This window comes from Pan paniscus, chromosome 20 (assembly GCF_029289425.2).
Source record: "Pan paniscus chromosome 20, NHGRI_mPanPan1-v2.0_pri, whole genome shotgun sequence".
Taxonomy (NCBI): Eukaryota; Metazoa; Chordata; class Mammalia; order Primates; family Hominidae; genus Pan; species Pan paniscus.
In genome coordinates, this window is record NC_073269.2 from 40,677,178 (window position 1) to 40,704,971 (window position 27,794).

At 42.8% G+C, this 27,794-nt stretch overlaps 2 protein-coding genes and 1 long non-coding RNA gene across 6 annotated transcripts in view; 1 reads left to right on the forward strand and 2 right to left on the reverse strand.

Moving 5' to 3' along the window:
- The window catches only part of SCGB2B2 (secretoglobin family 2B member 2), a 101,073-nt gene extending 92,545 nt beyond the window's left edge, over positions 1-8,528 (reverse strand). For 2 of the 4 annotated variants that reach the window (XM_057300747.2, XM_057300746.2), the window contains exon 1: positions 6,699-6,838. The gene's annotated coding sequence lies outside the window, so the exon portion shown is untranslated. Of the gene's footprint in view, positions 1-6,698 lie in introns of all 4 variants that reach the window. The other 2 variants (XM_063600126.1, XM_057300748.2) reach the window with 2 other exon arrangements.
- Positions 8,529-9,863: 1,335 nt separating this feature from the next.
- Positions 9,864-16,895, forward strand: LOC100982534 (zinc finger protein 181). The gene is given in 4 exon segments (XM_063600124.1): positions 9,864-9,997; positions 13,944-14,064; positions 14,319-14,417; positions 15,401-16,895. Coding segments are annotated over 4 exon segments (1,662 nt in total). The 5' UTR covers positions 9,864-9,988; the 3' UTR covers positions 16,834-16,895.
- LOC117976990 (uncharacterized) overlaps positions 13,700-27,794 on the reverse strand; it is a 49,617-nt gene continuing 35,522 nt past the window's right edge. Inside the window, exon 4 of the long non-coding RNA XR_010110876.1 lies at positions 13,700-27,571. This is a non-coding gene — a long non-coding RNA (uncharacterized LOC117976990). The remainder of the gene's footprint in view (positions 27,572-27,794) is intronic.

Here is a 27,794-nt window from a genome sequence, read left to right on the forward strand (position 1 = left end):
GTCTCTACTAAAAATACAAAAAAATTAGCCGGGCGTGGTAGCGGGCGCCTGTAGTCCCAGCTACTCGGGAGGCTGAGGCAGGAGAATGGCGTGAACCCGGGAGGCGGAGCTTGCAGTGAGCCGAGATCGCGCCACTGCACTCCAGCCTGGGCGACAGAGCGAGACTCCGTCTCAAAAAAAAAAAAAAAAAAAAAAAGAACTGTAACACTCACTGCGAGGGTCCGCGACTTCATTCTTGAAGTCAGTGAGACCAAGAACCCACCAATTCCGGACACAGTAGCATCTCTTCACTGTGTAACATGTGTTCCTAACGCACTTTCTATATCTCACTTCCTTTAGGTTCTGTGTTTTATTCCAGGTAATGTTCCTTGAATCTAAATTACAATTTACTAATTTTCACGAAAGCTGCACCTAATCTGCTACCCATTCAGGCAAACAAACTCATTTATCAAATGTTTGTTGAACTGGCACTCAGTGGCAAATTCTGTGCTAGGGCGTGCCAAGTGCAGACACGTTTGCCAAGACACACCGTCATGCCTCAGGGCCTCCTGGGTGCACATGCACACATGGACCTGCGGGCTGGCGCCACAGTGCTCAGCCTGCTCCCAATCCCATGGTGCTCCAGGGAGGACACAGGATGTCACAGCAACACCCAACCCATCCCACTGCATGCTGAGCTTAGTTCCTGATACACTGTCACCCCAAAGGCATGGCCCAGGGCCGTGGGTCTCTCTGCAGACCTGCCCTGCCCCCACTTACACACACACACACACACACACACATACACGAAGAGGTGTGTCTCATTTCCACCTGTGGGATTCTAATTTATGGCAGTGACTGAGTGACCACACAGGCCAATGCGATGGAAAACATTATTATTTACATTTCCCGGGGCACACCATGCCACACAGGGCCACATGGAGAGCACCAGTGCTGGTCAGCAGGCAGGAGCAAGGGGAAACCATAGGCCACAGCCTTTATTGGGGTTCCCATGGGAAAAGCCAGGCAGGGCAGAGTAAATGGCTCATGATTAGCTAGTTTGAATAACCCCGGCAGGCTTTGGCCTATAGTGTTGGTCTCTGGTTACCTGGTACCTGGTCGTGGGGTGCTTCAGTGCAGGGGAGATATTGGCGTGGGGTGTGAGAGTTGGATAAAGAGGTAATTGGGGCTATAGATTCAGTGCCAGTTGGTTGTATATGAGACAGGTGCTCCAGGTCGAGCGTTTTGCCATCTCTAAGAAAAGACTAATCCTGGGAGGACAGTCTCCAGAGCCAGCAAACTTTAAAAGATGTCATCATAAAATACAGAAAATAAAAAGCATAATTACACCAAGTCACAGAGTAAGTGGATGTTTACCTTTTCACAAACTGACTAACTGTGTCCCAAAGTGGTTATACTACATTACATTCTTACCACAGTGTTATGAGGATTTCAGGTACTCCATATCCTCACCAACACTTGGTATGGTCAGTCTTTAATTTTCACTATTCCCGTTTGGTGTGCAGTGGTATTTCTCTGCGATTTTACTTTGTATCTCCCTAATGACTAATGTTTACAATTTTTATGTGTACTACTGCCATCCCTCTATCTTCTTTGGTTAGGTGTCTATTCAAATCTTTTGCCCATTTAAACTTTTTTCTTTATTATTGAGTTTTGAGAGTTCTTAATAAATAATGAATACAAGTCCTTCTTCAGATACGTGGTTTGCCAGTATAGTCTTCTAGCCTATGGCTCTTTTCTTCCTTCGTCTTAAAAGAGCCGGTCCCATAGCAGAAATCTTTACTGTTGACAAAGTTGAATGTGTTATTTTTTTCTTTGATTGAACATGTTTTTGGTGTATATTTCAGAAGTATCTGCCAAGATTTTAAAAATTCTCTCATGTTACTTAATGAAGGTTTCATATATTCAGGTTTATAATCCATGCTGAGTTAGTTCTTGAATATTATATACCGTGTGAGGTTTGGGATCAGAACTTTGTGGTTTGTTTGTTTGTTTTGAGATGGAGTCTTTCTCTGTCACCCAGGCTGGAGTGCAGTGGTGCAATCTTGGCTCACTTCAACCTCCGCCTCCCGGGTTCAAGCAATTCTCTGCCTCAGCCTCCCAAGTAGTTGGGATTACAGGCACCACCCCCGGCTAAGTTTTGTATTTTTAGTAGAGATGGGGTTTTAACATTTTGGCCAGGCTGGTCTTGAACTCCTGACCTCATGATACACCTTGGCCTCCCAAAGTGCTGGGATTAAGGGCGTGAGCTACTGCACCTAGCCTGGTTTTTGTTTTAATATGGATGTCCAGTTGTTCCAACAACACTTGTTGAAAACATGATCTTCAGTGAATTGCCTTTGCACCTTTCTAAAACATCATTTGATCTTCTATGTGTTGGGTCTATTTCTGGACTTCCTTAATCTATATTTTTGCTAACATTTTAAAGTCTTAATTAACTTTATAATATGTCTTTAAATCAGGCAATGTAATCGTTTATGCATCTTTTTTTTTTTTTTGCTATTCTAAGTGCTTTGTATTTTCATATGAATTTTAGAATTCACTTGTTATTTTCTAATAAAAGCATCGTGGGATTTTGATTGGATTGCATTGAATATGTGTTTATCAATTTGAGAAGAATTAGCATATTAACAATATTGAGTGTTCTAATCCATAAACATTGTGTATCTCTCCTTTTATTTAGATCTTTAATTTTCCTCAGCAATCTTTTGTAGTTTTCAATGTATATATCTTGCACATCTTATGTGTCTCAAGTATATGTTGTATGCTCTTGTAAAAAGTGCTTTTAAACTTCAGTTTCAAATTGATCATTGTATACAGAAGTATAATTTTTTTTAAAAATTATTATTTACCCTGTAAATTTTATAAATTCATTTATTCCAGATTTTTGTTCACAGATTCCATGGGATTTTCTCCATTAATATTTATGTTGTCTAACTTATTTGTTCAGTTTTATGTGTTTATTTTCAAACTGGCAACTGTGAAATGTATTGGAAGATTATTCATAAAATTCCTTATTACTGTTTTAGAATCTGTAAAAGCTGGTTGTGGTGGTGCACTCCCATATTCCAAACTACCTTGGAGGCTGAAGCAAGTGAATTGCTTGAGCCCAGGAGTTCAAGACTTCAGTGAGCCATGATGGGGCCAATGCACTCCAGGTGGGGTGTAAAAATAATTAAATGAATAAATGAATAAATAAATAAATAAATAAACTATGTAGTATCTAGTGATGTCATCTCATCTGTACCTAACTGGTAATTTGTTTTTTCTCTTTTTTTTTTTTTTTTTTGCTAGATCCACAGAGGTGTATCCCTTTTATTGATCTCAAAAAATCTGTATTGGTTTTACTGGTTTTTCTCTATTGCTATTCTGTTTTCCACATCATTAATTTCTCTCTGATCTTTACTATTTCCTTCTTGTTTTGAGTTTCAATTGTCTTTTTTCAAGTTTTTAAGGTTGAATCTGTCATTGATTTGAGATAGTTCTTTCTTGATACAGGCATTTAATCTACAAATTTAGTAGCATCTACAATTTATTTTGTATGTTGTGCTGTCGTGTAATAAGATAGTGGCCTAGCATAGCTCTAGTCTTATCTGTGGAGATTCCTGGGTATCCATCTTTATCCCTTGGTCAAGATAAATTAGTGGGATTTATAATGAGCTCATTAAAATCTAAAATCCCTCATAGTCCCAAGGGCTGATGTGTCTACCAATGGCTTTTGCTGTGGTCTGAATATTTGTATCCCCCCAAAATTCCTATGTTGAAACCTAATCATCAATATGGGACTCATTTGAACCTAAACTTCCACCAAAACACAAACCTGAAACTTTGTCTCCCTTCATACAGGACACCTTCTTCCATAACCTCACATGGCAAAAGGAGCAAACAAGCTTGGGCCTCTTTTATAAGGACACCAATCCATTCATAAGAACTCCAGCCTCATAACTTAACATTTCCTCAAAGGCCTCACCTCTTAATATTGTCACACTGGGAATTCGGTTTCAGCATATGAATTCCGTGGCGGGGGCGGGGGACAGACATTCACATCATAGCACACCCTGAATCTTAAACAGCTTCTGCATCAGTGTAAACTGGCTTTTCTTCTCCAAAGTTCATATTCTAAAATGTGCCCTTGACCAGATAAATCCCAACAGCAAAAATTACTGATTGTAAACATTGCATTATTTTAAATAGGAAAGGGACAGAAGGCAGCTAAGAGCTAGTGGAAGGGAGTAGGTTGAGTATTGCAGGTAATGTGTTTTAGTTTCTCCTTATTGCTCTCTCTCTCTGCCTCATTTTCTTTCTCAAGTGTCTGGCATATTTGTTTAAATCAGACTTGCTTATGCCTATGATTCTCTCTACCTCACACCCCTGATTTCTGCTCGTCAGTCTCTATTCCTGTGCCTCTAACCTTTCTGCTAACAATGCAAGTCAGGGTGTCACTGGAAAAGGGGTCTCGATCCAGACCCCAAGACGGTTCTTGGATCTTGTTCAGGAAGGAACTTAAGATGTGTCACAGAGTGCAGTGAAAGAAGCAAGTTTATTAGAAGCTACACCATTAGTGAGCAGGAGGCCCTCAGAAAACGAGGAGGAATGCACTGGCTTTAAGTTTTTCTTATATAGGGGTCTTATCTATGAAAAAACTAAGCTAAGCTGGGTCTATGTGTGGGTGAGCAGGCAGAATAAAAAAATTTATTACAGTATTCATTTAAACTAACCTGGACATTCCAGTGTGTAAGTACATCAAAACATAGCTATTATCTTCAAAGCATATATTGTTACGGGTATTGGGACATCTGGACTCTGCACTGTTGCAGGAGTGTCCCTGTAGGTATCTTTAGGCTGTTTCCTCAACTATAAACACCCCATGACTATGGGCCATGACCGACAAGGAATGTGCTTTGCTAGTCTCAAAATGGAACTATACTTAAAATGGCATCTTCTGGCTCTCCTATACTCCTGCTTCCCTAATGATGGGGCATTCACAAGTTAGGGGTTTAACTTCACAGGAATGCTTTTTATGAGATGGCCATACATAGCTATTGAAACAAAAGGACTAGCCCTCCATTTAAAGTTCTTCTCACCTATGCCCTGAGTCACATCTAGTCCTTTAATGTTGGCCCTCTCTCCACTCATGAACTTAACTCATATTCCAAATATCTGAGGACTCATAATGGGAAACCACCATAATTCTTCCAGTGAGATCATGAGGAAAAGCAGAAACAATGAAGAATCCCTATGTAAGCTTTTCTGGATGGACTGAGCAGGGACTTTATGTCTTAAGTGTGGTTTAAAGTGGTTCCAAAGTGGTAGGGATCCTGGTCTTGTCTGAAAAGAAATTATATAATCTCTAGAAGAGAAAGGCACTTTCATCTAAGGATATGGGAAAACTACATGAAATCTCTTTTCAAGGACAAAGATAACCAACAAAAAAGGAAGCAAAGCAAACTGATTGAAGAATTTGGAAATAAACATCCAAAGGGGCCCATAAAATCTTCAGTTATTGTTATTATCAGATACATATTATGAAGCAACTATACCTACCATGTTAAAAAAGTTTGGAAAATTGAAATTAAAATGTCCTGGAGAGACAATTATGAATGGGCAATAGATCGGAATAAATTATCCAGAATGCAACACAGAGATTGAAGGATGAAAATCACAGACAATTTAAGACACCTGGAGGATAGAGTGGTGACACCTGGAGGATAGAGTGGTAAAACCTGCCTCATAACGAATTGGGGTTCTCAAAGCAGAGAAACAATGGTGAAGAGGCAATATATGGGAGAGGAAGAGTTTGCTGAGCACCAGAGATGACACATCACAGATTCAAGTTGTTCAGCAAATCCCAAGCAGGAAAGAATTTAAGAATTTCATAACCAGAAACATCATGCCAAACTCCAGAAAACACATTTGGTTACTATTTCAGTTGAAAGCCCAGGATTCTAAGTGGGAAACGATCTTAATAACCTAGTCACTGCACTATCTCACTATCTCCTTAAACCTCATTTTTTCCTATGTCTCTTGCATTTTAATATTAAAAAGGTCATCATTCCAAAAGAACTGGACCAAAAGACCTGTAATTCTCAGAGAAGGGAATACTAAGACCAATAGACATTCAAAAAGATTCTCAATCTCATTAACAATTAAAAAATGCAACTTTAAGCCACAGTGAGTTACTATTTCACACCTAGTAGATTATTAAACTTTTAAAGTTTCGCAAAGAGAGTGTTGGCAGTAAGAGTTGGCAAGCAAAATAACCATAAACTCTGGTAGGAGTGAAAATTGGTACAACTTTGGAAAACAATTCATCATTGTATAGTAAAATCATAGATGGGAACATGCTTTGCACAATCCAGTCTTTCCTTATTACATACTCTAAGCCTTGAGAGAAAGCCAGCTGATGCCAGTGTTTTTTAAAACTGTGGCTGCTATAGGAATTCACCACCACACCCACAGGATACACCAAGGTAGAAGTGTCAGAGGTGTTTAAACCAGAGCGACTCCATCTTGAATAGGGCCTGGGTAAAATAAGGCTGAGACCTACTTCCCAGACACTTAAGGCATTCTAAGTCACAGGATAACATTGGAAGTCGGCACAAGCTACAGGTCAGGTCATAAAGGCCTTGCTGGTTAAACAAATTGCAGTAAAGAAGCCGGCCAAAACCCACCAAAATCAAGATGGCGAGGAGACTGACCTTTGGTGTCCTCACTGCTGCTTGTTATGTGTCCGGAATTGGTTCCTTCTGGTGGGTTCCTGGTCTGGCTGGCTTCAGGAGTGAAGCTGCAGACCCTCGCGGTGAGTGTTACAGCTCATAAAGGCGGTGCGTCTGGAGTCGTGCTGGAGTTGTTTGTTCCTCCCTGTGGGTTCACGATTTCGCTGGCTTCAGGAGTGAAGCTGCAGACCTTCACAATGAGTGTTACAGCTCCTAAAGACGGCGTGTCTGGAGTTGTTCGTTCCTCCCAGTGGGTTTGTGGTCTCGCTGGCTTCAAGAGTGAAGCTGCAGACCTTCGGGGTGAGTGTTGCAGCTCATAAAGGTAGTGCAGACCCAAAGAGCAAAAGAACAAACATACCACACCTTGGAAGGGGACCCTAGGGCGGTTGCAGCTGGTTGTTCGGGCGGCCAGCTTTTATTCCCTTATTTGGCCCCGCCCACATCCTGCTGATTTGTCCATTTTACAGAGCGCTGATTGGTCTATTTTACAGAGTGTTGTTTGGTCTGTTTTTACAGAGTGCTGACTGGTGCATTTACAAACCTTTAGCTAGACACAGAGCGCTGATCGGTGCATTTTTACAGAGTGCTGATTGGAGTGTTTACAAACCTTTAGCTAGACACAGAGCGCTGATTGGTGTATTTACAATCCTTCAGCTATACAGAAAAGTTCTCCAAGGCCCCACCTGATCCAGAAGCCCAGCTGGCTTCACCTCTCGGTTATATGCTAATTATATGCATTAGCACGCTAAGAGACAGTGCCATGACAATTTACAAATGCCATGGTAAGGTTCAGAAGTTACCCTGTATGGTTCAAAAAGCTGGGAAGCCCTCAGCTCCGAGAAATTGAAATTGCCCACCTCTTTCCTGGAAAACTCATGAATAATCCACCCTTGTTTAGCACATCATCAAGCAATAAATACAAGTATCCCTAGTCCAGCAGCCCAAGCTGCTGCTCTAACAATGGAGTACCCATTGTTTCTTTACTTTCTTAATACACTTGCTTTGGCTTTGCACTGTGCTCTCCCACGGATTTTTTCTTGCGTGAGCTCTAAGAACTCTCTCTTGGGGTCTGGATCCGGACCCCTTTCTAGTAACAGAAGCACTGCCTCACGAAGATCATGCAGGTCAGTACTTACTAAGTACAAAAAAGTCTATAGCGACACTATTTATAATTTTAAAAATGATTGAAGTCAATTAACATTTAAGTGTTAAAAAGAAAGTAAACAACCCAAATATACACAAACAGTAGACTGCTCTGGCTTGCATACAGAGAGGTCCATTGCCCTTTTGGGTGGGCCGGGAAAGGTCAAAGCCTAAGAAGCACTTCTGGGGAAAGGGGGCGTCAGGCTGTGATGGCTGCGATGGCTGCGGGAGGAGTGACTCCTCCCAGGATGAGGGTCTCCATCCTCCCAGTGCTCACTCAAGTTCAGTATTTCCAAGTCCTTCCAGGGGAGTAACGCACGTCAGAACGGCCATTAGTGTCACAGATACGGGTCCCCTTGCATTTCCAGGAAATGCCCTTGGTTGGCGAACTACAGTCGTGACAGTCGGGCCACAGGGCGTTTTGTGGGCTATCGTCTTGGGCAAATGAGTGCCAAAAAAACAAAAAGACCTGAAGGTGAACAGCATAGCTGCAGGGTTTGGGATGAGAGGAGCCCCTTTGCTAGCAACGGCGAGCACTTGCTTGGTATCAGCAAGGGCTGCCCATGTCTGGGAGGGAAAGGTTTGTGTGAGCGCAGGAATGACCCGGAAGACTTTGGCATGGCTGCAGTTTTCTGGGAAATGTAATTTCTTGGTCCGGGCGCCATGGCCCTTATAAGTAGAGGGTGTCCCTTGGTTCCGAGGTGTATCGTTCACCAGAGGACGACTGTGTGCCCCAGGACAATCTGCGCATGGTCCTAGCTGGCTGGCTCTAGGTCGACGGCCCCAGGCGGTTTAGCTACTTACGAAGCCGTGACCGGTTTGCCCGCGGGGCACCAGGTTCGCGCAGCCGCAGAGACCCTTGGGAAGTGTGGCCTTCCGGTGCCGGCGGTTCGCGGCTCCCGGGACATTTGTCCCGCAGGCGGAGGATTCTGGGAAATGTGGTTCGCCGTGGGCGGTGCACTGGGTCAGTCCCGCGATAGCCTCAGGTCTGGCGGCGGCTTCCAAGCTAACGAACGGTTTGGGGCAGTGTCGTTCCCGGAGGTCGGCCGCCGTTACCCGCTCACCAGCTACGCGGCGCGTCAGGTCCGCGGAGACGCGGGCTCGGGGCGCCTGCGGAACGGTGAGGCCCTGCTGAGGACTCCGGCAAGTGTGGGTCCCGGCGGCGGCGGGGCTCAGGCCCTGGGTCCGCGCGCGGTTTGACCACGGCCGGGGCCTTGGGCATTTCCTGGCCTTCCTGTTGAGCCGTGTAAACGCGGGGTGATGACGGCGCCGACCTCTTGGCACTGTTGTGAGGGCGAAGTGGGCGCGAGAGCAGACGCCAGCCACAGTTTTTTTTGGGTTATGTCGTCATGAAGCCGGCGCTTTCAGTTGTGCAGCCTTGAACAAATGGGTTCAGTATCTCGGAATTTCAGTTTTGTCTTCATTTTAAAAAATAAATCTGGTTTAGAACTCGACCTCAAACGATCCGCCCGCCTCCGCCTGCTGAAGTGCTGGGATTAAAGGCGTAAGCCACCGCACCAGCCTGACCAACATGGCGAAACGCCGTCTCTACTAAAAATACAAAAAAAAAATTAGCTGGGCGTGGGGGCACGTGTCTATAATCCCAGCTATTCAAGAGGCTGAGGCAGGAGAATCGCTTGAACCCGGGAGGCAGAGGTTGCAGTGAGTCGAGGTCGCTCCATTGCACTCCAGCCTGGAGACAGAACGAGACTCCGTCTCAAAAAAAAAAAAAAAAAAAAAAAAAAAAAAAAAAAAAAGAAAAAAAGAAAAAAATATCTGGAATAATGTGAATGCCCACCTTGCAAAGTGGTGAAGACTGAACGAGCTGATAAAGTTGTTACCGTTGTTTTATGAGTCTTTTGTATACAGAATAACTGATTTTCCCCGCAGGTGGCACCTGGTAAATAGCCCTTGCGGGGAAACACCCTGTTCCTTCCCAGGGAGAGATTGACGCTCCGGAGAGTGATTACCAGTGTGTTTTTCCATTAAAGTTTGTCACAGGTGCCGCAAGATAAGCCTGATTTTTCATGACTGCTTTTTCCTGCCCTTCTGTGCCCTCAGGACACTGCCCATCTCTACGATAAGAACCTGGAAAGGGGACTCTGTTGGCCATTGAAAATTGCAGAATAATGTCTCAGGTAAGTCGGTGTGTCCCCAAATCTTCCTGAAACACTTTATTAGGCCTCTGTATGTTTTCTTTGCTTCTCCTGCCTGTTCCCACCTAACCAAGTACATTTAAGGGACTAGATCTATGGTTCCTTTCACTGTAGGAAGGATGGAGCCCACAGGAGAGCTCCAAGGTATTGTCCTCCTCACCCAGTGTTCCTCTTTTCTACAGTTTTCTGCTAGAAGACTTTCTAGATTGCCAAAATTTTAAAACTGTAATTCACAATGCAACTTTGGAATGTAAGGTTATTTGGTTTATGGTTGTCAAAACTGTACCATGTGGTCTCAAGTGAAGAGATGTTTGGAGTCATCCTTGATTCTTCCTTTTGACTTATAACTCATATTCAGGTCCTCTAGTTGGATCTAAACGATACACCGTATACAGCATCTGACCATTAGTTAGCCCATCACCACCACCACCGCTACCACCCCCGTCCGAGCCACCTGGATTATTGCGGTAGCCTCCTAGCTGGATTCCCAGCATCTGCCCTTAACCCTCATCAGTCTGTTCTCAGTACAGCTGTTACCGTGGTCCTATTGTTATATAAATTCCTGTCATTCCTCAACCTAAAATTTTTCAGTGGCTCTAACTGAGTCACTTCTGCAATGACCTATTTGTACAATTAGGCCATTACCTCCCTGCTCCCACCTTCCTTCTCTGCCTCCTCATTCCTGTGCGTTCCCGCTACTGTCACCAGTTGCTGTGCCATCCACATGGAATATTCTTCCCCCACATACGCACAAGCTTGCATCCTTATCTCCTTCTGTGTTTGTTCCGTGGTTACTTTCTCAGAACAGCTTCCCTGAACGCCTATTTGCAATTGCAGTCACCTTCCCTTGCCTAGCGCTTCCACTCCTCCATCACTGCTTTGTTGTTTTCCACAGCACGTGTCACTCACTAGCTGATGTACTGTATGTTCAGTATATGCACATGCTCATGGTCTGTTCCTGGTGGGGGGAATGCTTTTTCTTCTTTGTTGACTGTTATAGCTTCAGTACCCAGAGTGTTACCTGGCACCAAATGGATGCTTAGTAAGTAATTGTTGAGTGAATAAGATGAGTAATGAAGAACTGGTGGGGCAGAATCATGGCATGGAAGGTGAAGCTTGCACAGGAGGGGATGTAAGTAGCAGATGTACATCTTGGGTGAAGTCTGTTTTCCTGGAATAATTAGATAATTAGAATTGAAAAACTGGTGTGGTGGTGCATGCCTGTTGTCCCAGCTACTCGGGAGGCTGATGAGGTAGGAAGATTTCTTGAGCCCTCTGGTGTAAGCCTGTAGTGAGCTATGATTATGTCACTGCACTCCAGCTTGGTGACAGAGCAAGAACCTGCCTCTTAAAAGAAAAAACAAAGTAAAGGCTAAAGTGAACTAATGCCAAAACCATTCATTGGTTCATCTTCTAAACACTTATGAAGTACCTGGTAGGAAAAGTTGTACATGGATTGTGGTGTACACTGACACACAGGACTTCATGATCTAGTGCAGTATTGTCTAAGAGAACTTTCTGCAGTGGTGGAAGTGCTCTGCATGTGTACTGGTCAGTACGGTAGCCACCAGCCCCGTATGAGTATTGAGTACTTGAACTGTGGCTTAAGCAATGGAGAAAATAAATTTTAAATTTTATTTAATTATTTTATTTTTACATTTTAATTAATTTAAATGTTGTAGCCAAGTTGGCTCGTGGCTCCTGTATTGAAGATTGTGGCACTGTAGAAAAGTAAGAAAGCGTAAGAAATTTAAATAAGTGCTAGGATAGATATCCTATGTTCTTTTGGGAACTGAGATGAGTGAACATCTCAAGCTGCCCAGGCAACTGAAGGGGAAGAAAGAAGCATCCCTGGCTCTAAGTTGTAAAGACTGGTTTGTCAAAGATATGAGAAATGTTATTTTTATTTGGGATATAGGCAATTAACACAGTGGCAACTCCAATTAACAGGTGAATTTAGAAGAAATTTTGTGTAGCAAATTGAACTGTCAAATCTTACTTGAGGATAAGTTATTGTTTATTTGGAAAACGTGTGTTGGATTGTATCTGCTTGCCTATATAAAAAGATGAGATTTCTTCCTGTCCTTTTCATCTCAATAGTGGATTGCTTGGGAAGTGCATCAAGGTCTGATTTAGCTTATTCAGTAATAAAACCGCTTTCTTTTTTTTTCTACGTTTGTGGAGAGGATTTTCTGCCATTGGAAGGCGATTTGAATTTTAATTATTTTCTCCAAACCTTAGAAAAGTAAATTCTGCCTTTAAAACCAAAGATCCATGTCACTGGTGAACATGCATGCAAAATATCCAAATAAAGTAATACAATACTGAATGAACTCTCAGAGCTAAAAAATTACCACAGTAGAGCAGTCTGTTTTACAAATCACAGACAGTAATAACTCTGTATTAAATGGCTGTACTTTTTGCACATATTATAATTTGACTAGCCAATAAGCTATTATCGAATATTTAAACTTCTAAAGTTTTACTATTTTAAATAATACTGTGAAATGAGTACTATTGAGAAGAATTTCTAAGCACATCTGTGAGCATTTCCTTAGAATATTTTCTTTGAAATCTACTCTTATTTTTTTCCCCTTCCAGGTCCTATTTAAGGACTGTCTATGGCAGGAGTCCTCAACCTTTTTGACACCAGGGATCAGTTTCGTGGAAGACAATTTTTCCACGGAAGTGGGAGGTGGTGGAGGTGATGGTTTGGGGATGAAACCGTTCTACCTCAGATCATCAGGCATTAGTTAGATTGACATAAGGAGCGTGCAACTTCGATCCCTTGCGTGTGCAGTTCACAGTAGGGATTGCGCTCCTGTAAGAATCTATGCTATAGCTGATCTGACAGCAGGTGGAGCTCGGGTGATAATGCTCTTTCCTGCCACTCACCTCCTGCTGTGTTGCCCTGTTCCTAAAGGCCACAGACCAGTACCAGTCCGTGGCCCGGGTGTTAGACCCCTGATCTATGACATGAAACCATCCTTCAGTCTTTTCACCCAGGAGTCTCATATTTTAATTATTAAATGTTTGTCAGCACGAAGTTTAAGTATACACCACAAATATATTTTTCTTTTTTGTTTATGAATCAGTTATGTGTATGTTTTAGTCCATTTGTGCTGCTGTAACAAATACCCCAGACTGAGTAGTTTATAAATAATGAAAATTGACTTCTCATGGTTTTGGTGCCTAGGAAGTCCAAGATCAAGAGGCAGGCATCTGGCAAGGGCCTTCTTGCTGTGTCCTTTTGTGGTGGATGGGCAAAGAGAAGAGAGAGAGGCAAAGGGGGGCCAGAACTCATTTTTTAAAATAAGGAACCCTCTTCCCTGATGAGGCCTCAAGGCCCAATAGTCTCCTAAAGATCTAACCTCTCAATACTATTAGAATGGTGATTAAGTTCAATACATGCTTTTCTGGGGAACATAATCAAACCATATGTCTATCAGTCTTTAATATTAAGATGTCTTTTTTTTTCTGAACCCATTTTTTGTGAGATTTAGTGAATCTTCCTGAGTATCATATTTGAGAGACAATCGCTTTAGCCTTATTTTTAATTACTTAGCTAGCATGTAAGCTATAAAAGATATAACTAAATACTTGACTCTGTGCTGTCAAATGTCAAATGTTGATTTTTAAAAATTCATATAATTCTAAACTTTTAACAAAATTACTGAAGCAAAGCTCTCATATTTGTCTCTCATTCTTATTGTATAAAAATTCTAAGCACATAACTGTCCCCTTTATTGTATGATAATTCCAACTACATAACTGTCCTATTATTACTTACCTGACATCACATTCCCAGTCATTGTCACAGCTCCTGAATCTTGTTCCATTTCTTCCACAAGCAGGCTAATTTTACCCCTTCTTCAGTGACAGAAGAGGCCTGGGCTATGGCTGAGCCTAAATATATTTGCTATTTCAGGTGACATTTAGTGATGTGGCTATAGACTTCTCTCATGAAGAGTGGGCATGCCTAGATTCTGCTCAGAGGGACTTATACAAGGATGTGATGGTCCAGAATTATGAGAACCTGGTCTCTGTAGGTAAGGATATTACCCCTTCCACTCCAATAGGGGACACCTTTCTTTTGCCACCCTGAATTGCTGGAGATTCTCCTAAGTAAATGGCTGAATTTCTGTACCATGCTCCCAAGGAAATGTGCAGCTCTGTTGTGCCCTGCCTAAAGCTTATCTTTCCATTTCAGTGAACACCCTTCATCCATTCCTGTGGTCCCTCTTGTGATGGCCTCTCATAATAGAGGACCACAGCTTAAACAATTCTATATTCTTCCTGTAAGCAGGTCTTTCCGTAACTAAGCCATATGTGATCATGTTATTGGAGGATGGAAAAGAGCCCTGGATGATGGAGAAAAAACTGTCAAAAGGTATGATTCCAGGTGAGTCATGGTGAACGAGACAAAGGAAGATTTTGTTAAAGATGTTTATAGTGAGTGTGGAAGCATTTTAGGGATACTGTCTTCAAAGATCTCAGATAGAAATGAAAAATTGAGGGATATTTAGCTTAGATTTTCAGAACAATTGTTCCTCCCTCTCAAATTATTATCTGTATCACTCATGTCACCTAATCAAGGTTAGAGGTTTTTGCCATCATAATAATTCAAGTTGTTACTATATTCATGACAAAGTAAGACAATTTATTCTTTCTTAATTCTACTTAAGAAAAATATACTAATAGTTTTAAGCTAAGAAAAGCTGTCAGTTAGATGGAAAATCACTTTTCTAAAGCTGAGCTTTGTAGATGAAATATGAACATATTAGAGGAAGTAAGGGACATATAAATGTTTCTAGGAATAATATTTTCTAATGTTCAAGAAATAATATGATTCACACAGTTTCTTCATAACCTCAGAAAGCCTATATCTTTGTCAGCTATAAAGAGCATTTAGATTACTTTGTTTTTACTGCAGTTGTTTAATATAGTAGTATTAATTCTGTATTTTAAGCTTGATAATCCAGCAGCAAATTGAGATTAATGGAAGGTTGGAAAAAAAGGCTATGAAACAAAATGCAATCTTTCCCACATGAATATAGGCACAAAATGATGATTTGTAATCCCGAATGCCTTCCACATCTTATTTCTGATACTTTCCTTTTTTCCATACTATTTTATCCATTTCGTATAGCTTACCCATTTCCTTTATCACACTCTGTTCCTGCTTCTGTGAACTTTGGATTCTCTGCTCTATTTGAGCATTGTTCGGAAGTCACTGAAATATTTGAGTTGTCAGAGCTATGTGTTTTCTGGGTGCTTCATTTCTTATCCAATTCTCCTAATTCCACTGTAGAAGCTTTTTTCAAGAAGTAAAAAAAAAAAAAAAAAAAAAAAAAGGCAGTGCTTTGCTTTCTTGATATATTTCAGATTGGGAATCAAGATGGGAAAACAAGGAATTATCAACAAAGAAGGATATTTATGATGAAGATTCACCCCAACCAGTAACAATGGAAAAAGTTGTAAAACAAAGTTATGAATTTTCAAATTCTAATAAGAATTTGGAATATACAGAATGCGACACATTTAGAAGCACCTTTCATTCAAAGCCTACTCTTTCTGAACCACAAAACAATTCTGCTGAAGGGAATTCACACAAATATGATATATTAAAGAAGAATTTATCAAAAAAGTCAGTTATAAAAAGTGAGAGAATAAATGGTGGAAAGAAACTTTTAAGTTCTAATAAAAGTGGGGCAGCCTTCAACCAGAGCAAATCTCTTACCCTTCCCCAGACTTGTAATAGACAGAAAATCTATACATGCAGTGAATGTGGGAAAGCCTTTGGCAAACAGTCAATCCTCAATCGCCACTGGAGAATTCATACAGGAGAGAAGCCCTATGAATGTCGTGAATGTGGGAAGACTTTTAGCCATGGCTCATCCCTTACACGACATCAGATAAGCCATAGTGGAGAGAAACCTTACAAATGTATTGAATGTGGGAAGGCCTTTAGCCATGGCTCATCACTTACTAACCATCAGAGCACTCACACGGGAGAGAAACCATATGAATGTATGAACTGTGGAAAGTCTTTTAGTCGTGTGTCCCTTCTCATTCAGCATCTAAGAATTCATACGCAAGAAAAACGCTATGAGTGTCGTATATGTGGAAAGGCCTTCATTCATAGTTCGTCTCTCATTCACCATCAGAAAAGCCATACTGGAGAGAAGCCTTATGAATGTAGTGAATGTGGGAAAGCTTTCTGCTGTAGCTCACACCTTACTCAACATCAAAGAATTCACAGTATGAAGAAAAAATATGAATGCAACAAATGTCTCAAGGTCTTTAGTAGCTTCTCATTTCTTGTTCAACATCAGAGTATTCATACTGAAGAAAAACCGTTTGAAGTTTAGAAATGCAGGAAATCCTTCAACCAGCTTGAATCACTGAATATGCATTTGAGAAATCACATTAGATTGAAACCCTACGAATGCAGTATATGTGGGAAAGCCTTTAGTCATAGGTCGTCCCTGCTTCAACATCACAGAATTCATACTGGAGAGAAACCTTACGAATGTATTAAATGTGGGAAGACCTTCAGCTGTAGTTCAAACCTTACTGTACATCAGAGAATTCACACTGGAGAAAAGCCATATAAATGTAGTGAGTGTGGGAAAGCTTTTAGCAAAGGCTCGAATCTTATTGCCCATCAAAGAGTACATAATGGAGAGAAACCCAATAGTGTGGTAAGTGTGGAAAAGCCTTTAGATCATATGAATCCCTATACATGTGAGAAATCTTACAGAAGAGAAGCAGTGTTTATCATGGTAAACTTCATTCATAGATCCTCCCTTATTTAACATCAGAAAAATTTATACTGGGGAAAAGTTGTATGAAGGTGGTGAACATGGGAGACTTTTAGCAATGATGCAGATGTTTTTATTAGAGTTTATACTGTAGAGAAATCATATGAAGTCAATAAATGTGGGAAAGCCTTTGTCAGTATTAATCCCTTAATTGACGTAAGTATACTCACACTAGGAAAAATCTGTGTACATGTAGCAAATGTGGGAAAGACTATAGGCAATAGGAATCTCCTGCAAACTCCTACAGGAGAAAAGTTGTATGAATGTGGAAACTTTAGAAATTGAAGGAATTTTTCAGTTCCAAGTGCATCCCTTATTCCATAGGAAATAAACTGGAGACAAATCTCATTTAAGAGATGCAGCAAAGTGTTCACTAAGAGTGTTTATCTTGCCAGACATAAGAAGATGAATGGTAGAGCAACCTGAAGGATTTAGAAATTACATGTAAATCTTTGCAGTGATGCTATTTGTAAACAGGATTATATAGGAGAGCAAATAAACATAAGTATGCATTTCTTAGAGCAGTAGCTTGCAGTTTCAGTTGAGTTCTACTTAGAAATTCTTTTTAGCTAGTGGGCATGTGAAGATATTTAGTCACCCAGAGGAGCCAGTAAATGTTATAATGTTAAAAATTAAAGCTGCAAAAGAAATAAAATAGTGTTAATAAAAATTTGGCATCTAATAAAATCATTTTGTATATCATGAACTCTTTCTCTGTGACTGTTTCCGACAAAAAAAAATTTCACTAAGATTAGCCTTAGTATAGCCTTTAGTGGGAGACTAGCAAACTTCGAGAAAAATGGCCTGCTCTTTATACTAAGAATAGCAGTATTTTGGTGAGGATTATTGAGTCCATATCCAGTAGGCTTAATTAAATACATTCCAAGAAAATTTACGAGCATTACTCATGTGTATTACACAGGGATGGGATAAAGGAATCTAGTAGTTCTGAGCTCTAGTGGTGTGTCAAAATCACTGGAAGGACGTGTTAAAGCACAGATTGCTAAGCCTCAATCCTAGAGTTTCTGTATGAGTTGATTTGAATTTGCATTTTTCACATGTTCTTAGGGGACACTAACACTGTTTGTCCAGAATATAATAATAATGTTATGGTGTCACTGACAACATATTGTTTCCTCAATCATACCTATTAACCATTTCTTGAGCATCTTCTGTGGACTTAAGAAACACTGCATACTCCTTAAGAGCTTCGAGATGTGTGTGTGTGAAGAGCATTAAGCTTTGGAGTCTTGTTACTGGGTTTAAATCCAAGTTACATGTATACTGGCTTTGTGACCTTGGACAAACTGTTTCACTGGGTCATGCTGCAGTTTCCCCATCTGTAAAATGGTAATAAACCTATTTCACAGCATTATTATGAAAATTAAATGAGTTAATTGATGCACAATGTTTACAACAATGCCTGCCCTCTCAATAGCATTCAATAAGTATTAGCTATAGCTATTGATTTCATCATCATCGTCTTCTCATGGTTGCTTCATTATTCTGGTCTCAGATGTCACATCTAATCACTTGCCACTCTTATCTGTTTACTGTTTCACATTTTTGGGGGAGAGCGTTTACAAAACACCCCCATTTCCTTCCAACAAATCCTTTAGTATCTGAGCCATTTTGAGGGAATGTTTCTTGCCCAAAATGACCTAAGGAGAAACAAAGAGACCAGATAGGAGATGAGATGAGAATTCAGCAGGTCTCTGAGAAGGAAGGAGGATGCCCTACAGAGTTGGAAAATGGGCCGAGTGAAGGAGGCATCAGGCTTCCACATGGAGGAAAGGGGAGGGTTTACCCACTGAGACCAGAAGACTACAGGTCTTTGGCATCATCTCTGAGTACAGAGTCCCATGGGCTGGGTGCCACTGCCCTCACTCTTCCTGAATGGAGGTTACAGCCTGTCATTGAAGGTCACCGATGCCTGGAAAGTCAGAGTTTTCTTGTTAGCTTTGGGCCAGTCAAATGTAATTAGAACTCAGTTGCTGGTAAACATCTAGAAAGAACCAATGCACATATCACTGAGTACTTCCTGGGAGCTTAATTCTTTGCTGCTGAGGGGGAGTCAGTTTTTAAACAAATTGCAATTGTGTTAGAGGAAAAAAGCTTTATATGCAGAAGTAATTAATGGAAGATACAAGACAATGACAAGGCCGTGTGGCCCGTATGGCCCGAGAGGTGCTGAGGGTAAGCACTCTGGCATCAAAGAAATAGGGAAAAACTATAATGATCATAAACAATAGCAGCAGCCACTGCGCCTTGTGTTTGCTTTGTGTGCTGCCTTCAGACAATTAAATGCTGTCAGCTCTGGACACAAATTGCTAGGTGTGAATTCAGCCTGTTGGGACTGTCGCTTGCTTATTCTATACACTTGGGGAAGTCACTTCATTTCCCGATGTCTCCATCAAAACAAAAATATTTCTCATCTTATCAGGTGGTTGTGAGAATTAAAAGATATATAAAGCAAGCAACAAAGTGCCTCTGCATGGAAGTTTGTTGCCGTGTTTTTCCTGCTTTTAATAATCTTCCCACGTACTGTAAGGTAAAGGCCGTAATCATCTTTGTGCTAGTGACCTGAGTCTCTCTCAGAGTCACACATCTTAGGAATATAGGCTACATTTGAACATTTAGTAAAAGACCACACAATATTGCCCTCCTAGGACAGATCTCAGAAGACTGGGATTTCTCTTGGCAACCATAAGGCTCTCTTGCCTCACTGAACAAAAAACATTTCCTTTGGCCATGCCGCTCCTTCTGCCTAGAATGTGTCCCATACCCCATTTATTACCACGCTTACCTGCCAAGGGAGGGCTGCCTACCTTGCAAAGCTCACTAGGTGTGTCAAAGACGAACAAAGCTGGACGTTAATGACAGTGGTAAGAACAGACTAATTGATAACTATTGCAATGGGGAAAGGAATTTGGCATGAAGTCAACTAAGCTTTGATTTGTAAAAGGTAAATGAGTATGTTAAAGGGAGGGTGAAGAAATAGGGGGTGGTGAGGAGGGGTTCAGTGGAGTCAGAAAAGTGAAAAATTAGGAAGGGAGGGGGCTGGTCTATGTGCAGTCTTATCTGGGTTTGCTACTGGCACTTTTGAGTTAGGCTCATATCCTCCCACAGAGGCTGGGAGACAGGGGCCTTATCTTCAGGTGTTGGCTGGAAGAAATTCTTTGGACAGCCTTGAGTTTTTTGGAAAGGCACTTTAGGAGTCATTGGAAAATGTTAGTGTTGTTCAAGTCTCAATAGGCCACAGTTGACAGGCATATTCAAGAAGGCTCAGAGGGGCCTGGATAGAGTTTGGTCAAAGAAAATCTTTGTCAGGTGTCACCGCAGGCTTCTCCAGCCCACTGAGGAGGAATGGTGGTGAAGACAAAAGAACATAGGCAAGGGATCAACGTACAGGGTGTGAGTTTCTGCCAAGAGTTGCGTGACCCTGAGAAGGTAACTTAAGTTTTCCAAATCTCAGGTTCCTTTTCTGTAAAGCAGGAATAATAGAAACTAACTCTGAGAAAACTGGGATTAAATGAAGTGCTATATAATGGTGCTACATAACAAGTTACCCTCAGAGCTCAATAAATGTAGCTATTATTGTTATTTAGCCTCTTTGCTCCCACACCACCCTGGAAAACCCAACCAAGTCCTGATCTCTACTTTTGTACGTGTGCCACATTCCCTGCACAAAGATTCCAGAAGATGAGAAATACTTAACCTAGAACCAGCAAGGCAGAAAAAAAAAAAAAAAAGACTCTCCTAGTAGGTGACATTGGTGCAGAACAGGGAAGGATGCAAAGGAGGAGAGGAGAGGGAGAGGCACTGCAGAGATCTGGACTCAGTGTCCCAGGCAGAGGGAAAGACTTGGAAGTCGGAAAGAGCTTGGAATGATCAGGACAGCTTGGCAGGAGAGCAGTGAGCAAAGGAAGATGGAGTAGAGGACGCATTTCTAGGACTGTTTCTCTTTAGAAATAGCATCCAGAATGTCCCTGAATGGTGCTGGGCACTGGGAACACACATTAAACAGCCATCTCTGGTACTCTCACCTAGAATGAATGATGGTTAATATTTCCCCTTTAAGCCTTCCTTAGGAAAATGGAGGTGAAAGGTAGCAAGGTAGCTTGCACAAGGCCACAGCCCTGAGATAGGGCACAGCACGATCCAAACATGTCTCTGGATTCTGCAGGCTATGCCTCTCCTGAGGATCTGCACATGCTGCTGTACATGAATGGTGGGGGTACTAAGAAGTTGTAGTTCATACTTCCCCACCACATACCACTGATTTCCAGAAAGAGGAATTTTCTCTTGTAATACTTGATGTAACTCTAGGACTCTGGACAGACAGTGACCCTATCAGCAGGAAGAGAAGGCCTGAAGAATCCCAGGATTCCACGATCTTCCATGTCAGTGTGCCACAGCCATGTGGTTGAGAGTCCAAGTATGTGAGACTGGGGGATAGTTAACACACCTGTGCTAGGAGGGAAGCGACTGTATCAGTACTTCAGACTCAGCTGAACTCTCTCCCAGGCCCTGCAAAGGTGTCTAGATGGGTCCTATCCTTCTTAGTGGCCTTCCTAGCTTGGTCCCAAAGAGCCTCCTGCATCCACTGGGTGGTGTGGGCAGACAAGTCATGTGACAAATGAAAGTTCACCCTTGCAGTACCAAAAGTCCAGCCCATGATAATGCAGGCTGCAGGAAACACTCCTGTCCCAGGCTGTCATTTGGACATATGAAGCACATCCTTCTGGGTAATGTAGCTCTTCACATTATCTGAGGCAATAGCTAAGTAGCACCCAGAGGGCCACTAGGAAGAAGCATCAAAAGACTCTTCTTCTATGAGAGTGGTACTTCACATCAGTTCATATGAACCGGGCTTTCTTGCATGGATAGTTCAATTTGGTGTTTCTGTAGGGAGGAGGGGATGATCACTAGAGGTTTCTTTTCAACTATTTTATCCTACTTCCTCCCAAAACATGTATTTTTTTCTAAACATGTTTTTGGGTCTTTTTAAAAATATGTCTGTGTTTTGTCAAGTGTTCCTTTACTCTCTTGAACATTTCATACAATTTTAATAACTGTTTTAATATATTTCTTTCCCAATTCTACCATGTGTGTCATTTCTGGGTCTGTTTATACTGGTTGATTGTTTTGATAATAGGTTATACTTTTCTGCTTCTTTGCCTGCCTGGTAATTATTTTTTCAATGCAAAATATTGTGAAATTTAATTTTTTAGGTGCTGGATAACTCTGCATTTCTACAAATATTCTTGAGTTTTGTTCTGTTACTCAGTTAAGTTATTTGGAAATAGTTTAATCCATTGGAAACTTTTTGCAAGTTTTGTTAGGTGGCACAAAGGCAGCCATATGCAAAGTGAATTTTATATAATACCTTTCTTGAGTTATCTACTTGTCTCCCCATGAATAACCAGGGTATTCCTCTCTGGCTTTAGGAATACAAAGTATTTCCAGCCCTGTGTAAATTCCAGACATTGCTTCCCCCTGCTCCTTTCAGGTGGTTGTTCCCTAGTCTTGGGCTATTTTCTCACATGCATAAACAGCAGTATTCAGTGAGGACTTAACAGGGACTTTCTGCAGAACCCTGAAGATCTCTCTGTGCAGCTCTCTCCTCTGTAGTCTCCTGTCCTGAAAATGTAGCCACCTTGGCCACTGTAGAGTCCTAACTCTGTCTCAGGAGCTCAGAGACTGCTGATTTTCCCTGGGATTCCCCCTTCCTGCATTGCAGTCTGGAAATTCTCTGAAGGGAATCTGAGGCAATTACTTGGTTCCTTGTTTCCCTCTCCCAGAGATCACTCTTCTGTGCTGCCTGATACCCAATTTCTGAAAATTATCATTTTTGTTGAGTGTTCGATGTTCTAGGTGGGAGTGTAAATCTGGCCCATGCTACACCATTGTGGCCAGATACAGTAATCTTTTTGTCTTGTTTTGATGTCTTATGACATTCTATTGACTACAAACATGGGGAGAGTATTATTTCTTATAATAAATATCATGCCAGAGTAGGCAAAGAACATAATGGAATTAAGGATTTCAGGAGTAACTGTGGATTTGGGGGGGGGGGGCGGGGGCCAATATATGCAAATATTTATTGATAATTTCTACGTGGAGGATGTTTCTTTAATGACTAAATTTTTCCCCTTATCTAGCTTACATTTGGTAGTGGCAGAGAAATAACAAAAAAGATAGCCCAACAAATATGAGCATGTTAGCAGAGAAAGCAGGGAAAGGAGGGAGGCAATTGGAGGGCAGAAAGTGGGTAGAAGAGATATGGCCAGAGAAACTAATAATGTGGCATTTGAGTGGTGTCCTGAAGAAAGGTTCGGATTGAGTTTTCAGTTTTGAAACATATGTTAGCATTCCAGGTTTTGTGCTAAGTGGTAGGTTCATGAATGACTACTACATTGTTAATAATCAATCATTCATTGAAGACTGAACTCAAAACTTCCCTAGGGGAAGAGAGTTCCAGAATATAAGATTTGTCACTTCCCAGCATCTTCACCATTCCTCTCCTCTCTTTTCATTTCCCACCATTTTTCATAATTCTCCTTGCCATTCCTTGTAATATATATTTGTTCATTTGTTTGTTTTCCGGAGACAGGGTCTCAGTCTGTCACCCAGGCTGGAGGGCAGTGATGCAATCATAACTCACTGCAGCCTGGAACTCCTGATCTCAAGCGATCCTCCCATCTCAGTCTCTGGAGTCACTGGGACCACAGGCATGCACCACCACACCTGGCTAATTAAAAAAAGAAAATGTAGACATGGAGTCTTGCTATGTTACCCAGGCTGGTCTTGAAGTCCTGGGCTCAAGCAGTGCTCCTGCCTTGATCTCTCAAAGTGCTGGGATTATAGGTGTGAGCCATCATGCCCAGCTCTTGTAGTTTTTTGATTTTTATACTCTACTTATCACTCCAGGACAGTCTTTATTACTCACTTCCTTTGTTGTCCTTTGTCACCTCCTGCCAAGCTCAGCTTCCCTGCCATTCTTCCTCTGTGTCTACCACCCCCTCGCTTTGCATCACTCCTCCCCTTCATTCTCTGTGTGGGCTGTGCCCCCCTTCCAGGCTCTATATTGGCATCGCCTCTAGGGAAGGGTTTGCCCAGTTTATGGTGCCAGCAGCAGAGTGTGTGAGCACTTGTTTCTCCACATTCTGACACATTGCTTGTCAGACATTTTGTCCTTGCCGGTCCAATAGAAGAGACAAAAAGCCATCCCAGGATAAATGTTTTAATGGTGCAGAGACTTATTGAATTAACCTCGATTCATGATGTCCTCCGATAAACTTCTTCATTGAATGATTATTAATAATGTAGTAGTCATTCATGAACCTACCACCTAGCACAAAACCTGGAATGCTAACATATGTTTCAAAGCCACTTTTTTTGGTTGTTTTCTTTGAACTTTTCTGCTAGGAACATTTGCTCCTTTTCCCACCAGTATGTTGGTCTTTTTCTTATCATTTGTAGGAGCTGTGGAGGGACTCCATACATACTAGGAAAATAAGCCAATTGTAATATGACTTGCAAATATCTTCACCATAATTTTCTCCTAACATTTTGAATTTTTTTTGATGCAGTTGGCCATGCATAATATTTCATTTTTTATGCAGTCAAATTTATCAATTTGGGTTTTTTAATCTTTGCAATGGTCTTCTTCTGAGATTCTAAAAGATATTCTTCTTTATTTTTTTCCCAAGAGTTTCATGGGATTTTTTTTCTTACTCTTTCAATGTAGAAATATTTCAGAGATCTGAAGTTAATTTTGAAGTAGGCTGTGAGAAGTAGAGCTAACTGTTTAATTCCCTCAGATGTTCAATCAGTAGATTCAACACCACTTTATTTACAAAATAATCCAGATCGCCTTGATTAGCAAGTTACCTTTTTTCACAAAATTTTGATTATTTAGATGTATTTCTGTCTTTCCATTGAGAGTTCACTTATTGGTGCATGCTTACATGCATATGTGTGTTTTAAAGAATACTTCATAGGGCTTCTTGTCCCTAATACTCTATTTTAAAATTCTTTCTCAGCATTTTCACTTATTTTTCTTTTTTTTTTTTCTTTTTTTTTAAATTTATTTTTTTATTGATAATTCTTGGGTGTTTCTCACAGAGGGGGATTTGGCAGGGTCACGGGACAATAGTGGAGGGAAGGTCAGCAGATAAACAAGTGAACAAAGGTCTCTGGTTTTCCTAGGCAGAGGACCCTGCGGCCTTCCGCAGTGTTTGTGTCCCTGGTTACTTGAGATTAGGGAGTGGTGATGACTCTTAAGGAGCATGCTGCCTTCAAGCATCTGTTTAACAAAGCACATCTTGCACCGCCCTTAATCCATTTAACCCTGAGTGGACACAGCACATGTTTCAGAGAGCACAGGGTTGGGGGTAAGGTCACAGATCAACAGGATCCCAAGGCAGAAGAACTTTTCTTAGTACAGAACAAAATGAAAAGTCTCCTATGCCTACTTCTTTCTACACAGACACGGCAACCATCCGATTTCTCAATCTTTTCCCCACCTTTCCCGCCTTTCTATTCCACAAAGCCGCCATTGTCATCCTGGCCCGTTCTCAATGAGCTGTTGGGCACACCTCCCAGACGGGGTGGTGGCCGGGCAGAGGGGCTCCTCACTTCCCAGTAGGGGCGGCCGGGCAGAGGCGCCCCTCACCTCCCGGATGGGGTGGCTGGCCGGGCGGGGGGCTGACCCCCCCACCTCCCTCCCGGACGGGGTGGCTGGCCAGGCAGGGGGGCTGACCCCCCCACCTCCCTCCCGGATGGGGCGGCTGGCCAGGCGGGGGGCTGACCCCCCCACCTCCCTCCCGGACGGGGTGGCTGGCCGGGCAGAGGGGCTCCTCACTACCCAGTAGGGGTGGCCGGGCAGAGGCGCCCCTCACCTCCCGGACGGGGTGGCTGGCCGGGCAGGGGGCTGATCCCCCCACCTCCCTCCCAGACGGGGTGGCTGGCCGGGCGGGGGGCTGACCCCCCCACCTCCCTCCCGGATGGGGCGGCTGGCCAGGCGGGGGGCTGACCCCCCCACCTCCCTCCCGGACGGGGTGGCTGGCCAGGCAGAGGGGCTCCTCACTACCCAGTAGGGGTGGCCGCGCAGAGGCGCCCCTCACCTCCCGGACGGGGCAGCTGGCCGGGCGGGGGGCTGACCCCCCCACCTCCCTCCCGGACAGGGCGGCTGCCGCGCGGAGGGGCTCCTCACTTCTCAGACCGGGTGGTTGCCAGGCAGAGGGTCTCCTCACTTCTCAGACGGGGCGGCCGGGCAGAGACGCTCCTCACCTCCCAGACGGGGTCGCGGCCGGGCAGAGGCGCTCCTCACATCCCAGATGGGGCAGCGGGGCAGAGGCGCTCCCCACATCTCAGACGATGGGCGGCCGGGCAGAGACGCTCCTCACTTCCTAGATGTGATGGCGGCCGGGAAGAGGCGCTCCTCACTTCCTAGATGGGATGGCGGGCGGGCGGAGACGCTCCTCACTTTCCAGACTGGGCAGCCAGGCAGAGGGGCTCCTCACATCCCAGACGATGGGCAGCCAGGCAGAGACACTCCTCACTTCCCAGACGGGGTGGCGGCCGGGCAGAGGCGGCAATCTCGGCACTTTGGGAGGCCAAGGCAGGCGGCTGGGAGGTGGAGGTTGTAGCGAGCCGGGATCACGCCACTGCACTCCAACCTGGGCACCATTGAGCACTGAGTGAACGAGACTCCGTCTGCAATCCCGGCACCTCGGGAGGCCGAGGCTGGCAGATCACTTGCGGTTAGGGGCTGGAGACCAGCCCGGCCAACACAGTGAAACCCCGTCTCCACCAAAACCAGTCAGGCGTGGCGGCGCGTGCCTCTCGGCAGGCTGAGGCAGGAGAATCAGGCAGGGAGGTTGCAGTGAGCCAAGATGGCAGCAGTACAGTCCAGCTTCGGGTCCGCATGAGAGGGAGACCGTGGAAAGAGAGGGAGACCGTGGGGAGAGGGAGAGGGAGAGAGGGCTATTTTTCTAAGTGTATTATGAATGTCATTTAAATGAACCATCCAATAGTAGCATTTTGAGTTTTGTTTCTTTCATTCATCTTAATCCATGTGAGACTCTTCTATGTTGTTGCATGTGTCAATAGTTTGTTCCTCTTGTGGCTTCATGGAATTCAATTGCATGAGTGTAACACACTTTGTGTATCCATCCACCAGTTGAACAACATTTGAGTTGTTTCCAGTTTCAATAAACTGAAGTCTGAGTAAAACTGTTATAAATATTGCTGATCAGGGTTGTTGTTGTTGTTGTTGTTGTTTTTTGAGATGGAGTCTCCCTCTGTCGCCCAGACTGGAGTGCAGTGGCATGATCTCGGTTCACTGCAACCTCTGCCACCCGGGTTCAAGCGACTCTTGTGCCTCAGCCTCCCGAGTAGCTGAGACTACAGGTGGGTGCCACCACACCCAGCTAATTTTTGTGTTTTTAGTAGAGACAGGGTTCCACCATATTGGACAGGCTGGTCTCGAACTCCTGACCTCGTGATCCACCTGCCTTGGCCTCCCAAAGTGCTGGGATTACAGGTGTAAGCCAGTGCCCGACTGCTGATTAGGTTTTTTATGTGAACATAAATCTTCATTCTCTTGGGTGAATACTTAGAAGAGGGATTGTTGGGTCATGATAAATGGAAGATTAATTTTAAGGATAAAGTACATCTTTTTCTTTAAAATAAATCTCGTTAGAAGAACTCAAACAACTCCACACTAAAAAAAACAAAGACACAAATAATCCCATTAAAAATTGGGCTAAGGACATGAACAAACATTTCTCAAAATGTGACATACAAATGGCCAACAGGTGAATGAAGAAAATGCTGAACACCACTAATTATCAGGGAAATGCAAATCAGAACTGCAATGAGATATCATCTTACCCCAGCTAGAATGGCTGTTATTAAACAGACAACAAAAATAACAGATGCTAGTA